Source organism: Diprion similis, chromosome 14, assembly GCF_021155765.1.
Source record: "Diprion similis isolate iyDipSimi1 chromosome 14, iyDipSimi1.1, whole genome shotgun sequence".
NCBI classification, from domain to species: Eukaryota; Metazoa; Arthropoda; class Insecta; order Hymenoptera; family Diprionidae; genus Diprion; species Diprion similis.
In genome coordinates, this window is record NC_060118.1 from 12481333 (window position 1) to 12498733 (window position 17401).

At 39.7% G+C, this 17401-nt stretch overlaps 1 protein-coding gene across 1 annotated transcript in view; it reads right to left on the reverse strand.

The window, feature by feature from the left end:
- Window positions 1-5677: 5677 nt before the first annotated feature.
- Window positions 5678-17401, reverse strand: part of LOC124414730 (calcium uptake protein 2, mitochondrial-like) — a 38365-nt gene continuing 26641 nt past the window's right edge. Inside the window, exons 2-12 of the mRNA XM_046895768.1 lie at window positions 13481-13622; window positions 12867-12977; window positions 10788-10835; window positions 9186-9268; window positions 8480-8542; window positions 7371-7472; window positions 6755-6877; window positions 6448-6671; window positions 6202-6359; window positions 5969-6126; window positions 5678-5865 (exon numbers count right to left, since the gene is read on the reverse strand). Coding sequence (XP_046751724.1) covers window positions 5797-5865; window positions 5969-6126; window positions 6202-6359; window positions 6448-6671; window positions 6755-6877; window positions 7371-7472; window positions 8480-8542; window positions 9186-9268; window positions 10788-10835; window positions 12867-12977; window positions 13481-13622 — 1281 coding nt within the window. The 3' untranslated portion in view covers window positions 5678-5796. The remainder of the gene's footprint in view (window positions 5866-5968; window positions 6127-6201; window positions 6360-6447; window positions 6672-6754; window positions 6878-7370; window positions 7473-8479; window positions 8543-9185; window positions 9269-10787; window positions 10836-12866; window positions 12978-13480; window positions 13623-17401) is intronic.

The window sequence follows — 17401 nt, forward strand, 5'->3', positions numbered from 1 at the left end:
TAACTTTTGATCCGTTGGTCGCAGCCCATTGGGACTGCGCTTAATCGATTTCTCTCGCAAAATTACGTCGGATTAGGCCCCTACGAAATTGATTGCAGCACTTTTCAAACTCGTCGAAATTTTCGCCAAAAATCCAAAGGGGTTAGCCTTACTTTTTTTTTGGTAAAAAATTTTTTTGTCTCGGAATCGATATGCTTGACCTTTTCTAGACTAAATGGACCCCCAGGAACTCAGAAAACACATCAAAAAGAGCGTAGGAAGTACAGCAGAGAAATGGCGACGAAAATCGTCAGTTTTTTGGCCGTAACTTTTGATCCGTTGGTCGCAGCCCATTGGGACTGCGCTTAATCGATTTCTCTCGCAAAATTACGTCGGAATAGGCCCCTACGAAATTGATTGCAGCACTTTTCAAACTCGTCGAAATTTTCGCCAAAAATCCAAAGGGGTTAGCCTTACTTTTTTTTTGGTCAAAAATTTTTTTGTCTTGGAATCGATTTGCTTGACCTTTTCTAGACTAAATGGACCCCCAGGAACTCAGAAAACACATCAGAAAGAGCGTAGGAACAACAGCAGAGAAATGGCGACGAAAATCGTCAGTTTTTTGGCCGTAACTTTTGATCCGTTGGTCGCAGCCCATTGGGACTGCGCTTAATCGTTTTCTCTTGCAAAATTACGTCGGAATAGGCCCCTACGAAATTGATTGCAGCACTTTCCAAACTCGCCGAAATTTTCGCCAAAAATCCAAAGGGGTTAGCCTTACTTTTTTTTTGGTCAAAAATTTTTTTGTTTCGGAATCGATTTGCTTGACCTTTTCTAGACTAAATGGACCCCCAGGAACTCAGAAAACACATCAAAAAGAGCGTAGGAACAACAGCAGAGAAATTGCGACGAAGATCGTCAGTTTTTTGGCCGTAACTTTTGATCCGTTGGTCGCAGCCCATTGGGACTGCGCTTAATCGATTTCTCTCGCAAAATTACGTCGGAATAGGCCCCTACGAAATTGATTGCAGCACTTTTCAAACTCGTCGAAATTTTCGCCAAAAATCCAAAGGGGTTAGCCTTACTTTTTTTTTGGTCAAAAATTTTTTTGTCTTGGAATCGATTTGCTTGACCTTTTCTAGACTAAATGGACCCCCAGGAACTCAGAAAACACATCAGAAAGAGCGTAGGAACAACAGCAGAGAAATGGCGACGAAAATCGTCAGTTTTTTGGCCGTAACTTTTGATCCGTTGGTCGCAGCCCATTGGGACTGCGCTTAATCGTTTTCTCTTGCAAAATTACGTCGGAATAGGCCCCTACGAAATTGATTGCAGCACTTTCCAAACTCGCCGAAATTTTCGCTAAAAATCCAAAGGGGTTAGCCTTACTTTTTTTTTGGTCAAAAATTTTTTTGTTTCGGAATCGATTTGCTTGACCTTTTCTAGACTAAATGGACCCCCAGGAACTCAGAAAACACATCAAAAAGAGCGTAGGAACAACAGCAGAGAAATTGCGACGAAAATCGTCAGTTTTTTGGCCGTAACTTTTGATCCGTTGGTCGCAGCCCATTGGGACTGCGCTTAATCGATTTCTCTCGCAAAATTACGTCGGAATAGGCCCCTACGAAATTCATTGCAGCACTTTTCAAACTCGTCAAAATTTTCGCCAAAAATCCAAAGGGGTTAGCCTTACTTTTTTTTTGGTAAAAAATTTTTTTGTCTCGGAATCGATATGCTTGACCTTTTCTAGACTAAATGGACCCCCAGGAACTCAGAAAACACATCAAAAAGAGCGTAGGAACAACAGCAGAGAAATGGCGACGAAAATCGTCAGTTTTTTGGCCGTAACTTTTGATCCGTTGGTCGCAGCCCATTGGGACTGCGCTTAATCGATTTCTCTCGCAAAATTACGTCGGAATAGGCCCCTACGAAATTGATTGCAGCACTTTCCAAACTCGCCGAAATTTTCGCCAAAAATCCAAAGGGGTTAGCCTTACTTTTTTTTTGGTCTGAAATTTTTTTGTCTCGGAATCGATTTGCTTGACCTTTTCTAGACTAAATGGACCCCCAGGAACTCAGAAAACACATCAAAAAGAGCGTAGGAACAACAGCAGAGAAATGGCGACGAAAATCGTCAGTTTTTTGGCCGTAACTTTTGATCCGTTGGTCGCAGCCCATTGGAAATGCGCTTAATCGATTTCTCTCGCAAAATTACGTCGGAATAGGCCCCTACGAAATTGATTGCAGCACTTTTCAAACTCGTCGAAATTTTCGCCAAAAATCCAAAGGGGTTAGCCTTACTTTTTTTTTGGTCAAAAATTTTTTTGTTTCGGAATCGATTTGCTTGACCTTTTCTAGACTAAATGGACCCCCAGGAACTCAGAAAACACATCAAAAAGAGCGTAGGAACAACAGCAGAGAAATTGCGACGAAGATCGTCAGTTTTTTGGCCGTAACTTTTGATCCGTTGGTCGCAGCCCATTGGGACTGCGCTTAATCGATTTCTCTCGCAAAATTACGTCGGAATAGGCCCCTACGAAATTGATTGCAGCACTTTTCAAACTCGTCGAAATTTTCGCCAAAAATCCAAAGGGGTTAGCCTTACTTTTTTTTTGGTCAAAAATTTTTTTGTCTTGGAATCGATTTGCTTGACCTTTACTAGACTAAATGGACCCCCAGGAACTCAGAAAACACATCAGAAAGAGCGTAGGAACAACAGCAGAGAAATGGCGACGAAAATCGTCAGTTTTTTGGCCGTAACTTTTGATCCGTTGGTCGCAGCCCATTGGGACTGCGCTTAATCGTTTTCTCTTGCAAAATTACGTCGGAATAGGCCCCTACGAAATTGATTGCAGCACTTTCCAAACTCGCCGAAATTTTCGCTAAAAATCCAAAGGGGTTAGCCTTACTTTTTTTTTGGTCAAAAATTTTTTTGTTTCGGAATCGATTTGCTTGACCTTTTCTAGACTAAATGGACCCCCAGGAACTCAGAAAACACATCAAAAAGAGCGTAGGAACAACAGCAGAGAAATTGCGACGAAAATCGTCAGTTTTTTGGCCGTAACTTTTGATCCGTTGGTCGCAGCCCATTGGGACTGCGCTTAATCGATTTCTCTCGCAAAATTACGTCGGAATAGGCCCCTACGAAATTCATTGCAGCACTTTTCAAACTCGTCAAAATTTTCGCCAAAAATCCAAAGGGGTTAGCCTTACTTTTTTTTTGGTAAAAAATTTTTTTGTCTCGGAATCGATATGCTTGACCTTTTCTAGACTAAATGGACCCCCAGGAACTCAGAAAACACATCAAAAAGAGCGTAGGAACAACAGCAGAGAAATGGCGACGAAAATCGTCAGTTTTTTGGCCGTAACTTTTGATCCGTTGGTCGCAGCCCATTGGGACTGCGCTTAATCGATTTCTCTCGCAAAATTACGTCGGAATAGGCCCCTACGAAATTGATTGCAGCACTTTCCAAACTCGCCGAAATTTTCGCCAAAAATCCAAAGGGGTTAGCCTTACTTTTTTTTTGGTCTGAAATTTTTTTGTCTCGGAATCGATTTGCTTGACCTTTTCTAGACTAAATGGACCCCCAGGAACTCAGAAAACACATCAAAAAGAGCGTAGGAACAACAGCAGAGAAATGGCGACGAAAATCGTCAGTTTTTTGGCCGTAACTTTTGATCCGTTGGTCGCAGCCCATTGGAAATGCGCTTAATCGATTTCTCTCGCAAAATTACGTCGGAATAGGCCCCTACGAAATTGATTGCAGCACTTTTCAAACTCGTCGAAATTTTCGCCAAAAATCCAAAGGGGTTAGCCTTACTTTTTTTTTGGTCAAAAATTTTTTTGTCTTGGAATCGATTTGCTTGACCTTTTCTAGACTAAATGGACCCCCAGGAACTCAGAAAACACATCAAAAAGAGCGTAGGAACAACAGCAGAGAAATGGCGACGAAAATCGTCAGTTTTTTGGCCGTAACTTTTGATCCGTTGGTCGCAGCCCATTGGGACTGCGCTTAATCGATTTCTCTCGCAAAATTACGTCGGATTAGGCCCCTACGAAATTGATTGCAGCACTTTTCAAACTCGTCGAAATTTTCGCCAAAAATCCAAAGGGGTTAGCCTTACTTTTTTTTTGGTAAAAAATTTTTTTGTCTCGGAATCGATATGCTTGACCTTTTCTAGACCAAATGGACCCCCAGGAACTCAGAAAACACATCAAAAAGAGCGTTGGAACAACAGCAGAGAAATGGCGACGAAAATCGTCAGTTTTGTGGCCGTAACTTTTGATCCGTTGGTCGCAGCCCATTGGGACTGCGCTTAATCGATTTCCCTCGCAAAATTACGTCGGATTAGGCCCTCACGAAATTGATTGCAGCACTTTCCAAACTCGTCGAAATTTTCGCCAAAAATCCAAAGGGGTTAGCCTTACTTTTTTTTTGGTCAAAAATTTTTTTGTCTTGGAATCGATTTGCTTGACCTTTTCTAGACTAAATGGACCCCCAGGAACTCAGAAAACACATCAGAAATAGCGTAGGAACAACAGCAGAGAAATGGCGACGAAAATCGTCAGTTTTTTGGCCGTAACTTTTGATCCGTTGGTCGCAGCCCATTGGGACTGCGCTTAATCGTTTTCTCTTGCAAAATTACGTCGGAATAGGCCCCTACGAAATTGATTGCAGCACTTTCCAAACTCGCCGAAATTTTCGCCAAAAATCCAAAGGGGTTAGCCTTACTTTTTTTTTGGTCTGAAATTTTTTTGTCTCGGAATCGATTTGCTTGACCTTTTCTAGACCAAATGGACCCCCAGGAACTCAGAAAACACATCAAAAAGAGCGTAGGAACAACAGCAGAGAAATGGCGACAAAAATCGTCAGTTTTTCGGCCGTAACTTTTGATCCGTTGGTCGCAGCCCATTGGGACTGCGCTTAATCGATTTCTCTTGCAAAATTACGTCGGAATAGTGCTCTAAAGAATTTATTGCAGCACTGTTCAAAGTCGCCGAAATTCCTGCTAAAAATCCAAAGGGGTTTGCCTTGCTCTTTTATTTGCTCAAAAAAATTTTTGTTTCACAAATGACTGGCAGGACCCTTCTGAGAGTAATTGGACCCATAGTCGTATCGATACGGCATCCGAATAAATTCATTCAGCATTATGCGGAATTCTCAAACGTTCGAACGAAAAAACCTCAAGGAGCTAGCCCTCCGTTTCTGTTGCGTTTTTGTACAGAAGAATTTGTCTTGAATCAGATCCGAACGAAACGACGCTTTTTACAGTAATTTGCCCTTAAGGTACACATAGAACGTGTCTAAAATTTCTTTACAATTCGAAGTCGTGAGCTCTCTTCGAACTTACTTTGATTTTCAACTGGGACTCTGAAATACAATCCGGTTAGACGATAAACGATATCAACAACGCTGTCTTGAGTCCAGACGGTAGCAACGTACTTAAGAAATAAAATCTCTCAATTTCTCGGTGTGCAAACACTTTTTTGCCGGGGTACCATGTCATCATATATATAATATAATATAATAGGGTCTTGACATGCCCCTTGTACTGCCGCACAATACCACTTCTTGTAACACTATGAGGAATCTGTTTGGGACGTACATTCCGGGCTTCTCCTTATTATGAAAACTCAAGTAAACTTGCACAGACATATTTAACGGTTTATCAATTGATTTACATACATACATACATACATAAAAATGAAAATAAATTAAATAAATAAATGAATGGCACTAATTGAATAATATTACAGTGACGAAGGTATTTTCTGCTGACAATAATCACAGATTAACATAGTTTTCCGTTGTTAATTCACGGTGCCTTCATTTCTTGCTTCAAACAGAACTTGAACGCCTCCCAGCCCTCGCTTCGTGTTTGTGACTGTAAAAAAGAGAAAAAATCATTACAAAAAAAGCTCGTAGTTTAGGCGACGAAAATTTCCCGTTAACAGCGATCTGTTTTCATATGAGGCATGTCACCGTACTTTAGATCCTCTGTGAAGCCTGTCCTTCATTATGGCAATGAATTCTTTATACGACAGCTGGCCGTCCCCGTCTACGTCGAATATCGCAAAAACTGTGTCCACTATGTGGGTGGTTAGGCTCGTCCCAGTGCAGATCTTCACGGCGCGATGAAATTCATCTGTAAGCAACAGACAAAATAGCATAAGAATATATTATTTCGTTTATAACGTTGAACGTGATTTACTCGATTTACCTTTGGAGATCGGATGATCGGCCAGAGTGTACATTCTCATAGCGATCGTGAAGTCTTCGAGATTGTTGAGAAACTGGTAGAATACGCGAAACTCTTCGAAGCTGATGCCAACTTCGTGGCTGCTGCGATCCAGAAGCCGATCCAAGTACTTGTCGTACCTGAAAACAAGGCGAGGAGATTAAGAGATTAAACCGAGAACCATTTCGCCGTGTGGAAAGAAAATCGGCGGATATATTTCGTATTTACTCGTCCGTATCGAGGTAGGTGTATCTAAGCAGTATTTTGGCGAAGTCCATTTCGGATATGGTGTCGTGCCCCTTGCTGAACTCGTGAAACTCCAGCTCGAGCACCTCACGCTGCAGGTTTTCCATGAATCGACGAAAGCCGTCGTACTTCAGTTCGTCCTTGCCGGTTTTCCCGAAGAAATGGGTCGTCAATGTCGTGTCGACCGCGTGACGGCGTTGGAGTCCCTTTAGTGGATGGTAAAAAGGAGTAAATAAATTTGGTAAAACAGGAAAATCGTACTCTTCCCCAGCGATAAATAACTGCGCACCTGATCATCGTCAAATTTTCCTGGTACAGCGATATCGGATGATCTTCCAACCTCCGGCAATGAATTAATCTCCGAATTTCCACCGTGTCTACCACGCCAGGCGTGACTGAAGATCTTCTCCATCTGTGCGTAAGAAAACAGAAATGATAATTAGATGGTGTAAAATCGATGAGATTGATGAAAATAATCTCGCCATAGCAATTGGTTATCACGTCACAAATCGCCACAATCATATCGATTAACGAGTTACATCTGCATATGGATATATTATTATAGATTTTCATATTTATAGACACTGCGATGATGTTTGTGAGAAATTTTTCGAGCGGCATCCAGCACCAAACAAACACGGTGTGCATTATTGAGTAGATCTCTGAAATATAAAGTTAGCAACAATACCTGAGACGACGTATCGTCGAGATAAATTTGGGGGACGTGGGGGGATGAAAAAAAAGAGATAAAAGAAAAGAAATGAAAATGAAAATGAAAACATCGTACAGTCGTTAAACTGTAATTAAAAACAAACAGATGAGTTGTTATTTAAATTATAAGATACTCGGTGAACGCACGCAGCATTAACGGTCGATTTTCTCTTTACCTACGTGACAAGACTTACGTAGGAATTTGAGACGATTTCATTATTCTTCTCGATATCGGCGTCCCGGAGTTTTGCCTTAGCACGCAGAGCCTCCTCGCTCGGAGCAACGAGCGTACGTAACTAACGGGGGTATAAAATAAAATTCAAAACGAGTAATTAGTTTATTAATTTTTTTGTTTATTTATTTTCTTTTTTTTTTTTTTTTTCGAAATTTATATCTTCTCTTTCAAGATTGAAGAAAAAAATATTAAACCAACCTAAAGCGAATTGCGGTTAGATTTCAAAAAGGCGAGCGGAAAACCCGCGCGCCGACGACGCGTCGGTATCTTCGATCTTTGTGCCAAAGATCGATAGCGGTAGTTCTGGCTTGAAAAACAAAACGAAAAGAAAATGGAAAATCAAACAAACAAGAGAAAAAAAAGATCAAAGTAAGTGAAGTCTCAAAACCAATGCAAACCAAATAAATGAAAATTCAACTATCGATAATGCAGGGTATAAAATAAAATACTGCGCTACCTACTACATGGATTGGTAAAGGGGGAAAAAATCAAGCGATGATCAAATTTAATTGCGAAAGGAATGTTGAGGAAGAGGAGAAAAAACTAACTTAATTTTGACTCCTGAACGAGTGGTGGGAAATTGTTCTGTTTGTGTGTGTGTGTGTGTGTGTGTGTGTGGAAGGGATTGAAAGAATTACAAGCAAATAAAAAACAGAAACAAAGTATGTATACATAACAGAAAATGCTAGAATGAGGAAAGATGAAGAAGAAAAAAAATAATTGTTAGTGAACAATCATAGCGTAAACGGTTTACAATTATAAATGTTGCAATACGAATACGTGAGCTGCAGCGAATTGATTATTACAATATCATGTAAATTGTCTGCCTTGACAATTCTGAACGCGCGAATGTGATTTGTTATAATTTTCACGCAAGCATGGAAAGCAAGACTGCAGCATAAACGGATCAGCGATCTAAAAATAAAGTTAAATATTCACGTTCCTCGAACATTAAACGATGCTTGAAAAAAAAAAAGCAGTAGTAAAAGAAAAAAAAACATAAAACAAAATATAAAAATGAACCAGATTTATGGCAATTTTTTCGATTCTCGGTTCGTTAAAACTCACGGCTCGTGACGTGGCTTCGTCGAGATCCCGTTCCTTAAGACTACCGCCCAGGAGTCGTCGAATCTGCAGGAAGTTTAATTGCGGAATGCGTATGTTTGTTTTTTTTTTTTTCTATTCAATTATGCGAGAAAAAACAAAACTCTCAATCTTTCGCAGAGTATTATATTATTTATTAATTCATTTAGTTTTATTGTCATACGTGCGTTCCTCGTGTTTTGATGATTAAAGATCGAAATTGATTAGAATTGAAAAAGAAAGAAAATCGAAATCATATATAATAACAGTGAATAAAAAAAGGAAGAAAAACTAAAAAAAAAAAAAAAATAGTTCAATGCACATAACACGCAAGATAAGATCAATAAATCGTTTGATGAGCGTTTAAATTTTACTGAATAGGCATCCTAAAAGATGATTGAAAAATTTCCACGCCCGCTATATACCTACTTTTATTACGCAGTGGGTCTGATTCGTATAAATTTGCACAAGTGTAATAAAATTGTTTTTTTCGATCACTCAAGTGAATCGCGAATAAAAAAAAAAAAAAAAAAAAAAAGTTCTGCAAACGTTCAAATAAATATTTTCGATAAAATATAGATACAATATTAATTGTCAGGAAGAAAAATATATAATCTTTAGGTGTGAAAATACCGATTGAATGACCAGCTATACCTATAGGCATTAAAACAACGTTGAGCGAATTACTCACCACGAGAAATTCCGTTTTATCCACTCGTTCGTTGCCGTCGATGTCAAACATGTTGAAAGCTATCCGAAAGCCGGTCTGTGGTTCTACGAGAAAATTACAGTGTCCAATTGAACCCTCGGAGTAGATTGAAAATTTTTGTCAAAATTGAATTTTAAACCGATGATTAATTTGTATAGAATAGAAAAATTTTATACAATTTTAACACGCCTGCGGTTATTTCGTACGGGTATAAAAGATGCCGCTGCATCTCTATCCCAAGAATCTCAGAATGGCTCGACAGAAAAACACTCGTCTCAAGTCTCGTACAAAATCTACCGCAACAGGGAAGAACAAAAACAAAAACATAAAAAAAAGAAAAACGGACAAACACTCGAGACGCTCTCATCGACGCTCGTAAATTCTCGGTCGAATCGCGCGCCAAAAAGAGACAGTCGGATATACATATATATGTATACATGCATAGGTACATACGTATGGAGGAGAGAAACGAAAGAGAGAGAATTTTGCAGTTATAAGATATCGAAATGAAAAAAGTCGAGTTTACCTATTTATAAAAATAAAAATAACATTTACAAGAATCTCGAGAAATTTGGATTTCAAAAGCGTTCCGCTATTAATATATACCGGGTGTCCCATACCACCCATGGACCACCCCAAATATATGTATATTAAGTAAAATAAAAAACGCATATCAAGGCTCGATATAGTCATATTGGGTCTTGAAATTTTCGAAAAAAATCAGTTTTCCAGATTTTAGAAGGGATGAACGGGTGGTCTGAGACACCCGGTATGTATATTTACCGCATGCAGATTATCAAATATGCCAAGGTATGAAGGATGGTACGAGGAGAAAGTGTTTTCCCCAATATTTACTATACTAATTACTATATCAAACAAAATAATAATAATAATCGTATAAGTGTATAATAGGGTGGCGCAAAAAACCGACTATTTTTTTTTTTTTTTTTTCGAGTCTCGTGTGACAAAATGTTAATTGGTGATGTTTTAAGAGCCCACTCCAAAGGACAGTTCAAAAAAAAAAAAAAAAATTTCAAGAGGTCGCTCCACATTTTTTAAAACGTCAGAAATCGTCAAAAATCGATTTTCTTTTTTGTAATTTTTTTTTCTCGTTACGGTATAATTTTATAGACGAGAAAAGAATAAGTTTCCGAAAGTTTCAGTTCAAAATTTGAATTTTGAAAGGTCGCTCATAATTTTTTTTCAATTTTTTGGTGCATTTCTTTAGATCTTTTCGAGCGACCTTTTAATATTTATATTAAAATTTCATACATTTTTTTTCTTTAATTTAGTAACAAAGAATCGATAACAATACACCACGACATGAATTAAAAATCAAACAAAATACTGAAATATAATTTTTTTAATATAATTTTTTGACGATTTTTGACATTTTAAAAAATTTGGAGCGACCTCTTAAAATTTTTTTTTTTGAGCTGTCCTTTGGAGTGGGCTCTTAAAACATCAAAAACTAACATTTTGTCACACGAGACTCAAAAAAATAGCCTGTTTTTTTGCCCCACCCTAGTGTATAAGTATAAGTGTATACATATATCGTAAGTGAAGAAGCTGGGCAATACTCACTGGTCAGAATTGACAGTAGGAAAAGGTACTCGGTATAAGAGAGGATGCCTGGAACAAACAGAGTCGGGGAAAAGATATTTTTCTTCCCTTTTTTCCTTACATTTTGTCTTTTTCTACTGTTCAAAGACGTAAATTTTATTTTATTTACTTTAAAAGTAAAAAAAAAAAAAATGTGTTTTTCTTAAATCGTTACCAACACTAATCGTGTTTCGTTTGCGAATTATATACGAAACATATTTTCATAATACGTATAGACGATTGTTTCTGCACAGCATCGCGACTTGTGTGTATATGAATAATTTATAATAACGACAAGGCAGAGGGGCAGTTTTCAATGGTCAGGTCTCCTCCTTTTTAGGCATATAATAAGTCTTAGATGGGGGCATATTTCATTGGGACCTCCGCCGTCGCGTCGAATTACACGTGGTGCTCGTTAAACGAGGGTAACTAACCGACTAATCGATGCCGAAAAATGAGGTGCCATTAAAAAGCCAGCGTCTCCGGGGCTCCGGGCGACCCGAGCCGATGGACCGCCAGACTCCGGGGTCCGAAGGCCGGAGAGGGAACAAGCATCTCGATCCTCAAAAACACTTACGGGATTTCAAAGAGAGATCGATCAGTTTCCCGCCCAGTGCGTGTTCGGGTGAAACGTCTCGTTTATTACAAAAGTCTGTTGCGTATCCCCTTGAAGAATGCAAGGGAGGAAGAAGATATAAGAAATAGAAAAAAAAATAAAAAATAAATAGAAATAGAGAGGAGAGAGAAGTTAGAAAAAAAAAAAAAAATAAATAAATAAAAACAGACACTTTGAAAAATGTGCAGATAAAAGCGAGCAAACTTGTTATGTTTTATCCACTCCGTCAGCACGTCTCGCTTAATAAGTAAGTTTTTTAGAATATATTCAGATCTTTAAATAAATTTTAGATAGAAAAATCTATCCCTCTACTATAGCAAGAAAGTGTGAAATATAAAGGTTACACCGCAATTTTACGTCGTTCTAATGTATACATGTGAGAAAATTTAAAGCTGGTATAAAACTCTTGATATCCTTGCTTACAATTAGCAGCTGAAATTATAAGATATTAAACCGGCTGCCTTTAAGGCAGCGAAAATTAAGTTGATACATAAATATGAAAACTGGACGAGTGCGCACAGCTTTACGATTGAACGAAGGGAACATATATGTATGTATATATATATATAATAAACATCCGTGAATAAATACCGTGACGAAGCGTAACGAAATCTTCTTTTCATCTGCTCCTCCGATTTCTTCACGTCAGATATTTCTTACAGTACCAAACACGTAAGATATATTTTGGGTATTCCACGCCAACTCAACCCCGGCTATCTCAAAATAATTTCATGTTTTTTTCCAACATTCTACTCGGTAAAAAACGCGACCTGAATTTTTTTTCAAATTTTTTATAAATATTTCAAGTCGATTGCGAAAGCCCATTTTTTAAAATCTAAAAAAATTCTCAAAAATCAAGTGAATGACACAAAACATCCCCCGTTAAGGGAAACGTGGGCAGAATTTTTTTTTTCATCACCTAATTCGATATTTTGAAATTTTTAAACCCAAAATTAACACAGGATCAAATCGTAACCGTAAAATAAGGGTCAATTTACTCGCAAGTGTTCGGTTTCACCAATTCGATGATGCACCACTCTAGTCAGTAAAGATAATTTTTAGTTTAAAAATTTCAAAATTCCGAATTGGGTGATAAAAAAAAATAGAAAAAAAAACATTCGGCCCACGTTTTCCTCAACGGGGGATGTTTTGTGTCATTCGCTGAGTTTGTGAGAATTTTTCCAGACTTTAAAAAATGGGCATTCGCAATCGACTTCAAATGTTTATAAAAAAAATAAACTGTTCCCAAAACAAAACAAAATTTGGAAAAAGTTCAGGTCAAGTTTCTTACTGCTTAAAATGTTAGAAAAAAAACGTGAAACAATTTTGAGATTATCATTTGCATGTAATTAAATCGTGTTAAAAAATCCTTCAATCGATATGGAGGATAATTCGACGATGTGGATTATAAAAAATTGATAAAAGGAATGGAACGATGGACTGACCTTTGTCCCGCAGTGTTCGGAACATTTGTGGACTGCCCTGCCTGAGACTCGGTGTAGCATTTTTCATAGCCTCGATCTCGTTGTCCGATAAAATCCGTCTTTTGAGTCTAGCTGGAAGATGGAAAACAGGATGAGGGCATTGAGGTGAGACGTTGCCTCCTCGAGATGACGTATACAGCTTACAGTATTTGCTAAGATAATAAAGTGATTGCGATGGCGGTACTGCGCCCACACGACATTGACTTTCAATACCTTATACCCACGGCTGGAAGTCTAAACGAAAGCATGACAACTGCAAGATGAAAAAATAAGAGCAAGACTCGAACGCCGTGCAAATGATTCTATGCAAAATCAATATTTTCAATCGAGTATACTATTAAATTTTCAAGCTGCAGTAACGTTTCCTCTTGGATTCTCCTTTCATTATTTTAAACCCGAGAAGAAAGTTGGAAAATTTTTTGAATTAAAGTTAAAGACTGACTCAGGGTGGCCAAAAATTTTTGGAAACGAGCAACATAAAAAAAACAATTCTAATCTCTATAACAGAAAACTGATACTTTCACTTTTTTCCATGACCAAATAAAAAATCTAAATAAATTAGTCATCATACTCACGTCTCGGTACAGACTCGACGACACTGTCGAGGAAATCTTGCGGCGTCATGTATAGCTGGCCGTCGTACTCAACGGAGGCGAATTTGATGAATCTTCGTTCTCTGGTGGTGAGTCTGACCGCCTTGTGCAGATCATCGTCCCTCTGAAAGAGAATTTTTTTTTTAACATACGTGTAGGTATAATAAAGGAAGGTGACTAAGAAGTAGCAGATTAGCATCTGTTGATTACTCTTTCATTGCTAGACCGGTAGCAGAGTTTTAACTTTAAGTCGCGGCAATTAGAGAGGATGCAGGTCCATCCGAAGCAGCTTATAACGCAATATAAACCCTACGGGATGGCGATAAAGCTCAGATTTACGGCCGCATAATGGCAAGGTTGAAAAAGGAATCAGGGAAAATAGGGGAACTGGTGTTGGCGTATTTTTATGGGTGAAACCCGAGAGAGCAATGTCATCTGCGCTGAGGACGAGGTGGTTACAATTCGATCGGGCCGGTGTTTCGCCGACGAATGATAGGTACACGGAGAGACCAAGGTGTTCCAGAATTTACACTTCTCCCGTGGATTTATTCGCTCCGGTTTGCTTTTCTACAAGGAGATCAGCACCGTAGTTACAAGCTACGCAAAACCGTAGAACCGCGACGAGATATCGTCGACACCAATGCAGACCAGTAGTACATACATATTCCATGTCTGGGGTTTCAGATGTTTGTTTGCCAAGTTTAGTTACAAAGTGATTATCGCAAAAGATGTAGAACATTAATGAGACTGACGTAAAAGTCATCGTCAGGAACTGTTGCACAAAGTTGATATTCAAGGATAGTCGGACAAGATTCTAAAAAAAAAAAAGGAAGACTTTTTACATACAGTTCTGAAGTGAAATCGTAAAATTTGTAATAAACTGTGGAAAGAATTTAAAAGTGAAAATAATTTGAACGGTATAAGACGAGGAGGGTGGGTATATATATAATGTATACGGCGTCGCGTCGGCGGCGGCACCTCGAAGAAGAAGAAGAAGAAGAAGAAGAAGAAGAAGAAGAAGAGTCGAGAAAGATCGGCGGGCGTTAATTTATGCCGAAGGACTTTGCAGCTCTTACAGAAAATCAACAGAGAAGGAGAGGCGAGCTGATTATCTGTATAGAGAGCGAACCAGTTTCCCCTCTCATCCTCCGCTTCGTTATCCTTATATTTTATTTTTCGCTCTTGAAGAAGGGATGAGCACGGAGTTAGTACTGGACCAGAATAGGTAGGTAGAGCAGCATTAACCGTCTCTAAAAGCATCTAGCTCAAACCGTCGGGACAAAACGACGTAGAATAATGGTTTGTGGTCCTTGGGTGGTGTGAAAACGCGTCCGCGTGGCCGCAAGGCCGATAATAAATCGCGTCTAAACGCCGGGATCCGGAGTCTGGAAGCTCGAGGATCCCGAGGGTCGACGACCCCTGCGGACCAGTGCGAACGTCACTCGGTCGTAAATTCGGCTTTCCCAGTGGATTCGAGGATGTATGCATATGTATGCGTGAATGCGGTCAGGTGGAAGTCCCGAGAAGAAGTGCTTCCGGAGGGCCCGACAATCGGGATCCTCTTATTTCGCGCTCTCTTCGCTTCGATGGGGTCTTATTTTCCTCGGAGAGATGTGAAAAGGCAACGACAGGCAACGACGAGAGAATAATGGAAGTCATCGAGCATGGAGCGTGAGTGAGTTTTCACGGTTTCATTGTCAGTGAGCCGATGAAAGCCTGAGAGAGAAGAGAAAAGGGCAGGAGAAGAAGCAGCCGATCATCGCGTGCAAATTTTGCTAACAACAAGGCGTTACCCTGCTCACGGCTGCTGCTGCTTTATACCCCAAGATACGAGACCCCGATCGAGAAGAACAAGCGCGGCTGTCTAACTCGGCGAAATTCTGGGTGGTCCGATCCTCGCAAGCGTTAACACAAGCATTGCGCAGTTAAGGCGCACCCCGAAACATTATGACCTGCTGGACTGCGACTAACACGCGGTTGAAGATTCGAAAGAAGAGCCAGGATGGTTGGAGAGACGAAAGAGATGCTCTTGGAGCGTGGCTGACGTTGTTGCGGATAATAACGTACGTCTGAAGTAGAAATTCTGCATCCCCGGAAAGAAGTAGCCATTTTTGCGATTTTTTTGCTTTGGTTAATTCAAATTTTTATCTAACCTTTTTTGGTTAGTTCCTTTTTTTTTAATGCCAATTCGCACCAATTCGATCCCGAGCAGGAATAAGCGACGAGGCTTCGATTAAACATTCCACCCGCGTTCGATCAGATAGTCTCCAACGGTTCACCTGCAGCGCTGCATCAAGTGTTTTAGTTGGCACCTTAGACACGTTTGCCAAGGCGAGAGACGTGCGAAAGATTCTTTCTATGTTATCTCATGGTCATGGGTGTGACGGCTGCCTACGCACACACGTGCGAGACCTCTTTTCTCCCGGCACACGAGCATCCCTACGTCTTCGACCATATAACGCATCACGACTTACCGCAGTGTGATCGTAACGGCAGGTTATTTCCGAGGCTTTGTGTTCCTTTCTGTTACAGGTACGTTGTTGCGTTAGGTACAACTATTCATCGCTGTTTTCGTTCACCACCACGTCGCATTTATGTAACTGAAATCCTCAACTTCGTCAAAATCATTCTTCACTTTGCACACTTCACACCATCCAAGCATTCTGATTGGTTGACTAAACTATGCAAATCAATCAAAATACTGGGAATTGTGACGAGCAAAAAACCCTAACAAGCCCTCGTGTCGCAGAAACTTTGCAGGATTTAAAGTGCTTATAAAGAAGTGTTGTGCACCTCGAAAACGCGGGGATGCAAAACTCCTATACCGCTCAAGCGATCGGAGTGAAACTTGGGCAGTTGATGCCTTATTTTGGCAAAAAGTGGAGCGACTTTTTACTTTTTTAAAAGTTGGAAAAAAATTTTACAGATTGGTTACCACCCACAGAAATTGACCAAATTTTCACAGTTGCACGGAATGGATCGAACTATCCGGTATGATGCCACTCGGCGGTGATAAAATACACATTTTGAGCCCAGTCCCATGAGATTTGATGGTGAATTGACGAAATGGTAGCTGATCTAGTTTTCGATTACGACGAACACCGAAATCTCATGGAACTGGGCTCAAAATGTGTATTTTGACGTATATAGACGTATGGATCAGTTCAGTGAAAACAGTGTGGAAAAAAGGGCTTGAAGAAATATGGACTGAAGGGTTTCAAGAGTTTAATACGAACTGCAGATCAAGTTGGATGCTGTAGAAATTCCAGTGGTATTCCGGTTTAAGAAAATGCGAGAGTATAGATCGATGGTGTGCTAATGCGAGGACATTTACGATAATCGTGATCTCGTTACCGACAAATTGCACAAACAGCAGCATAGCAAAAGCGCAAGCGTGGCTGCCCGACTCATTACAGGTTTGTATAAGGTGGAAGGTAGGTACCAACAACCTGCTTTTCCTCGCTCCCCCCACCCCATCTGCATGTCCCGGGGAGAGAATATCAGGCCGAGGATGATCATTGAAACGCTCTGGTACCGCCGGACTATCATACGAATCGTCGATTACTATAATTGAAGAAACTTTGCCGAGGGGTGTAATTACCGATGAAATTGAAATCAGATAGCAGTATTTCTGTCCGTATGCATTATCTTGCCTGCTGACGCTTTGGGTCTACTACAGCCTGGGCAGAGACCCAATTTGCATAGGAATTACCTCCCCGCGACATGAAGAGCTAGTCAGTCGTTGCTAAAACCGGGGTAAATTGCAAGGGCTGCAAAATCCTATGGCGAACAAAAATTGCAATGAAAAAACGTAAAAAATATAATTATTTCGTTTTATCGTATACGTCCAATTAATACGATGTTTATTATGACTAAATGCTGAACTAGGAACAGGATTAATCA